The 6,000-nt window shown below is 41.3% G+C and overlaps 1 protein-coding gene across 1 annotated transcript in view; it reads right to left on the minus strand.

Annotated features, from left to right (window-relative positions):
- Positions 1-6,000, minus strand: part of LOC121922581 (stimulated by retinoic acid gene 6 protein-like) — a 40,236-nt gene that overhangs the window by 20,126 nt on the left and 14,110 nt on the right. Inside the window, 2 exon segments of the mRNA XM_042452192.1 lie at positions 3,661-3,706; positions 4,274-4,394. Of these exon segments, the coding sequence (XP_042308126.1) occupies positions 3,661-3,706; positions 4,274-4,394 (167 nt within the window).

Here is a 6,000-nt window from a genome sequence, read left to right on the forward strand (position 1 = left end):
GACAACATACTATTAGCAGAAAACAACAAAGACATGGAACAATTACTTTAAAAAAGTTTAAAAAGAACAAACTCAAAGGCAGGCTTAATGGTGAACATTTTAAAAAATCCAAAATAATGACCACAGAGGAATTACATAAATTCAATCTAGACAACAAAGAAATAGAAATGGTCAAAGATTTCTCATACATTAGATCTGTCATTGAACAAAACCGACTTTTATTTACAAATGTTTACCCCATGGCCAACCTATTTTACTGAGTTGACCACAAAATTTCCAAGGTAATAAATGCAGCATGGCTTATGTGCCCATGAGATGTAGTCACACACTGTATGCACACATGTTCAGATATCTGTGACTATCTGTATACTTGGGTTCATTCCTAAACTGTAGCTGGGTATAAAAATCCTCTTTAATGTAAACAGGTTTTTTGTACCAAGATACAAGTCAGGAATGGGTACATCTGAACATGTGCAAACACAGCATAATGTATAACTACTGCTCAGAAAATTACTCCACAAATGTAAAATGAGATTGGGCATAGTGCAGGCCTCTAGATGTTGCTAGATTACAACTCATAGCAGTATAGCCAGTAGTGAGGAATCCTGGATGATACAGTCCAACAAAGCCTGGAAGGCTGCTCTTTACCCATCCCAGGCTACATTTGTTATTATATCATGGCAAGAGTAGGAGAGAAAGTACTCTTGTGTCCTACTTCATACAGGACAGTCCTCTCTTTAAAGGCCTCCATTGTTTGAATGGAACTGTTGAAGTTAGCCATCGGCACCAGGTCTGGAGGAAAGCAGACCAAGTGCTGAACTACAGACGAAGGTCCGACACAGACGGGTGGGAAGCACCATGCCGGCACTGATTCTAGGATTCAGGAGTACATACCAACTACACACTCCCAAACCCTAGCACGTAACAGCAGTGCCATGATGGTGGCCTCTCATCCACACGGGGGCCGCCATCATGACATAAGCAATGTGTAGCGTACAGATGCCACTGCATGTCACTTACATCACTGATGCGCCACAGTGCACCAATGGTACACTCATGACATCCGCCGCGTGGACTTAAAAGAACCCAGTTTTTCCAGGTTCTTTTTGGGGCAGAGGGATGCCCCACAGTTTGGCATACAAACTGTATGAGAAATCTTTGACCATTTCTATTTATTTGTTGTCTAGATTGAATTTATGTAATGCAATTATTTCTAAATGTGCATCAGTACTCATAAATTAGCATATGCAAATTTTGTGCGATGGCACATTTCCTATTTTCTTATGACATGTAAGCAGCCATCATAAAATACATTAAGAGAAAATAATAGGTTTTAATTTCAATTGCCCTTAATTTTCAAGATCCAAGTATTGAAGTTTAAATGACAGTCATCTTGGACCATCAAAAACAATCTGCAGTTCATCAGTATGCAAGAATTACGAGAATAAAGCTGGAAACAATATATGAAAGAGCTATATAAAAGAGATGATACAAGGAATGACAAATAGGAAGAGAAATTATATGAAGATGAACTCCAAGTCTTGGAAAGTGAGTAAAAGCTGCCCTTAATGAATTTGAAAAGAATAAGTCACCAAGAACAGATGACATTCCAGTAGAGCTGCTACAAGCCACACAGACAGGTTCAACTTTAATCCTAACTAAAATTTGCCAAAAAATATGGAAAACAAAACAATGGCCCATAGTGGAAAAAATCAATATATATCCCAATTCACAAAAAAGAAGACATAGCATTATCTCCCATGCAAGCATAGTCATGCTCAAAATTCTGCAGCAGAGATTCCTACCAAATATGGAGTGAGAAATTCCAAATTTACAAGCTGGATTCAGAAAAAGATGAGGCACTAGGGATCAAATTGTAAACACATTTTGGTTAATAGAGCACAAATGGAGAATTTCAGATTTACACATTACAGTAAAGCCTTTGATTGCATAGATCATGAAAAGTTATGGAATGCTCTCAAAGAAATGAGTGTGTCACTACACTCGATTGTCCTGATGAGAAACCTGGGCTCAGGACAAGATGCTACTGTTAGAACAGAATCTGGAAAAACACAGTGATTCTTAATCTGCAAAGGATTCAGACAAGGTTGTATTGACTCATCCAGAAAACATCACAAACAGAGGAAGGTGGAGTAAAGATCAGAGGAAGGAATATTGGCAATCTAAGGTATGCTGATGGCATCATTCTATGAGCAGAAAACAAGGAAGATTTGGGACGATTACTAAAGAAGAAAGTACTAAGGCCTGTTACAGACAGCCAAAATAAAGCTGCTTCAAGTCACAGTGGAGGTATGGTGTTTCAATGATGCATGCATCCTAAGAGTCCAGAAGTCGCACCAAAGCCACGCTCCAACCTGGAACGTGGCTTTGGTGTGGCTTCTGGACTCTTAGGACGCATGCGTCATTGAAACACCATACCTCCACTGTGACTCGAAGCAGCTTTATTTCGGCTGTCTGTAACAAGCCTAAGGCATGCTTAAAGTTGAACATTTAGGGGGGAAATTATGACTATGAGAAATTTACATAAATTCAATTTAGATGACAAAGAAATAGAAATAGTAAAAGAGTCCCCCTACCTTGAATCAATCATTGATCGGAATGGAGACTGCAGTCAAGAGATAAGAAGAAGACTAGGACTGGGAAGGGCAACTATGAAGGAACTAGAGAAGATCCAACACTAAAGTTAGGATTGTCCAAGCCATTGTATTTCCCCATCATCATGTACAGTTGTGAGAGCTGGGCAGTGAAAAAGGCTGACAGAATAAACTCATTTGAGATGTTGTGCTAGAGAAGAGTGCTAATGATACTGTGGATAGCCAAAAAGACAAACAAATGGGTCCTAGAACAGATTAGGCTTGAACATTTCCTGGAAGCCAAGATGTCTAAATTGTTGTACTTTGGCCTCATCTTGAGAAGGCAAGGCTCATTGGAAAAGCCAATAATGCCAGGAAAGGTAGAAGGCAGTAAAAAGAGAGGAAGACCTCATGCCAGATGGTTAGACTTAATTAGGAAGGTCACAGGTATGAAATTGCAGGACCTAAGCAAAGCAGTGGAGGATAGGGAGTCTTGAATATGTCTCATACATAGGGTTGCCAAGAATCAAAGTTGAGTTGCGTCTAACAACAACAACCACACAGCCAGAAGCATGCATGAATGTTCCTCCACACCACCTAACCTGCATGCATTAATGTTCCTCTACACCACCTAAACTGAGAACAGCTACATCTTGGCAGACGTGTAACTCACATGATCATAATTTTCTTTCTCCTATATAATTTTCTTTCTCCTATATAATTTGAGAGAGGAAAATCACATATTAGGCGGGGGATACACTCAATCAAGTCAGCCATAGCCCTGGGCCTGCAGGACCTAAGCAGTGAGGTTGAGGACAGGTGGGCCTTGGAGATGTCTCACTCATGGCATTGCCATGAGTAAACTTAAGGACAGTTAACAACAAGGGGGCTCTCCTTGCCCAAATCAATCTGTGTTGATTACAGTGTTAGAAAGGCACTTTTGCATGTACACACATGCAACATTCTTCATATACAAATGAATTCCTGGACAAGGGCTAAAGGTGTATCCTAGATAAATATACACAACATCATACATTTTAGCATTATTACCCAAGAATACACTCACTTGTCCATGGGGACACATTGTAATGTGCAGGAACATGACCACAAACCTGAAAAAAGAGGAAGAGAAGCAGGGGTTATACAATAGCCGTAGAAGCCCAGAGATTAGTTATGAAAAGTCAATTATAATTCAGTTATAATGGCCTAAGTCTTAGCAGCCCAGAGTTTTGCAATTGCATCCAATATGGGTGTTCCTTTGGACTATGCAGTGCAGTGCAATGGGAGGACCCATGTTCTACAGGAATTCACTAGCCCCAGCCAGATGGCTGCATCCCTTAAGCCTTGATAGAGCTATCTTTGATGATCCATCCAAAGAGCAGGTTAGCTTTTTCTGATATAATGGTTTGTTTCACTTTTGTCCTCTCTTTGTGCAGCCCATCATTTTAGCAACATCAGAAGGATGCCAAGTCGAGTTGCCCTTGAGCCCCTGGCTGGTATTGAACTCACAACCTTGTGGTTTGTGAGTAATTGGCTGCAATACAGGCATTTAACCACTGCACTACTAGGGCTCTTTAGGAGAATATAGGAGAAGCTTTGAGCAACACAGCTTATCTCGGGTTTTCTTCATCCCATCGTTCCCATGAATGGCACTGAGGCCCATTTCTCAGGCTGCTCACCAAGTTGCTGTGTAAAGAAATCCAAGTGTGGCCCCTACAATCTGGGAATGAGTTGAAAGGCAAGCAAAGTGAGGATACGAAGAAAGACCAATTTCCAGGGCACCTATAAGAACCGCAATGGCTGCAAAAAAGAAAGAAAGAAAGAAAGAAAGTTCATCCTGAACTCCTCAGATTCATCATTTTGGTTTTCTGAAGTCTTCTCTATATAAGCAGAGTTCTTTCATAATTTATTGTGACCTTCAACTGAGAAGGTTAGGTAAACCAGGGAAGTAATTTCTTTATTTTTATTATTAAAGAATATATATATATATATATATATATATATATATATATATATATCTCCTTGCAACATATGGCAAATGACAAAATTACATGTATATATTTCTTTTTAATAAATCTCAATTTTTACAATGATGATTATGGTTTTGTTCTACTGGAGGGAGGTCTGAGGCCATATGCTTAGGGGGGATCCCAGAATCAATTCATCACATTCTGAGGTTACAGTTCAGTTCAACAACAGGGGACTTGAATCTCTCTCACACACACATCCCTTTTATCTTCCATCTTGCAAAGGAGGCATAAAACTTTGGGGACTCCTTATAGAAAGCTGCGCAATTACAGCACACTGTATCTGAGAGAACACACATTTCTACCTTGCAGTATTCCAGGAGCTTCACAGACTCTGGTCCTCCTGCCAATAAATCCTAGAGGTGGCCAGAAATCCATTTTTTGGTTTTTGCAAAACTGGTATTGTTACACTGAACAGTGCAAGGCAACCCTGCAACCTATTGAAAAGGTGAACTGCCCTTCCAGGAGGTTTTGAGAGGAGGCAATTCACCATCTGTACCCATGGGAAAATGGCAGATAAAAACCAGTCAGGATAGTCAGGAAAGACTGAGGGCCACAAAAACAGCCATGTGGACTTATATCTGCATTGTGCCCACCTCTAACTTCCAGAGAAGAGGACCACAGAGTTTTACTTCTTATTTCTATAGCAATAGTTTTAAAATTTGGAGTCAATGTAGGCTTGAATATTCAACAAGGACTATGGGAGACCAGGGTTCAAATTCCCCCTCCATCATGGAAACTACTCAGTCATGGTAGCCTTGGAAAAATCTCTCTCTCTCTCTCTCTCTCTCTCTCTCTCTTTCAGCCTCAGGGAAAGGCCCTCTCTCCACAAATGTTGCCTAGAAAACAACCTTATCACACATGGTGGGGGTTGCAGCTCAGATCCACAGTCACTCCTGTTCTAGCAATGTTTTTTTACACCAGATCCAGAGTCACTCCTCTCTAGCAATGCGGATTGAGGTTAAAACGTCATGTTTTTCCACACCTGGTTGCCTTTCTGTTGTCCTTCCGAAGTGAGCTGCAAGCGAAGTCAGTTCGATTCCAAGCAAGTCACGTGATGCGGACTCAAGCAAAGGGGAGTGAGTGCACATTGTATTACCACACCAGAGCATACTTTGAGGGCTGAACAATTCGAATCGGCACCCTTGCACATGCTCAGTGGGGCTATGGACGCTGTTCTCCTTCCCTGCCCCCTCCTTAGCTGTCATCCTTTATCGAGGCAAAGGAGGAGGCAGGGGATGATGGGATCGGTGGCAGGTTGAAGGAGAGGAGCAGATCAGGGTCTAGGAGAAAGCAGGGGATGATGGGATAGGTCGCTATGGGTCCCTGGGACCAGGATCGGGATGCAGGAGCAGTCAGGGGATGATGGGTTAGCTCAC

Source organism: Sceloporus undulatus, chromosome 2 (genome assembly GCF_019175285.1).
Source record: "Sceloporus undulatus isolate JIND9_A2432 ecotype Alabama chromosome 2, SceUnd_v1.1, whole genome shotgun sequence".
NCBI lineage: Eukaryota > Metazoa > Chordata > Lepidosauria > Squamata > Phrynosomatidae > Sceloporus > Sceloporus undulatus.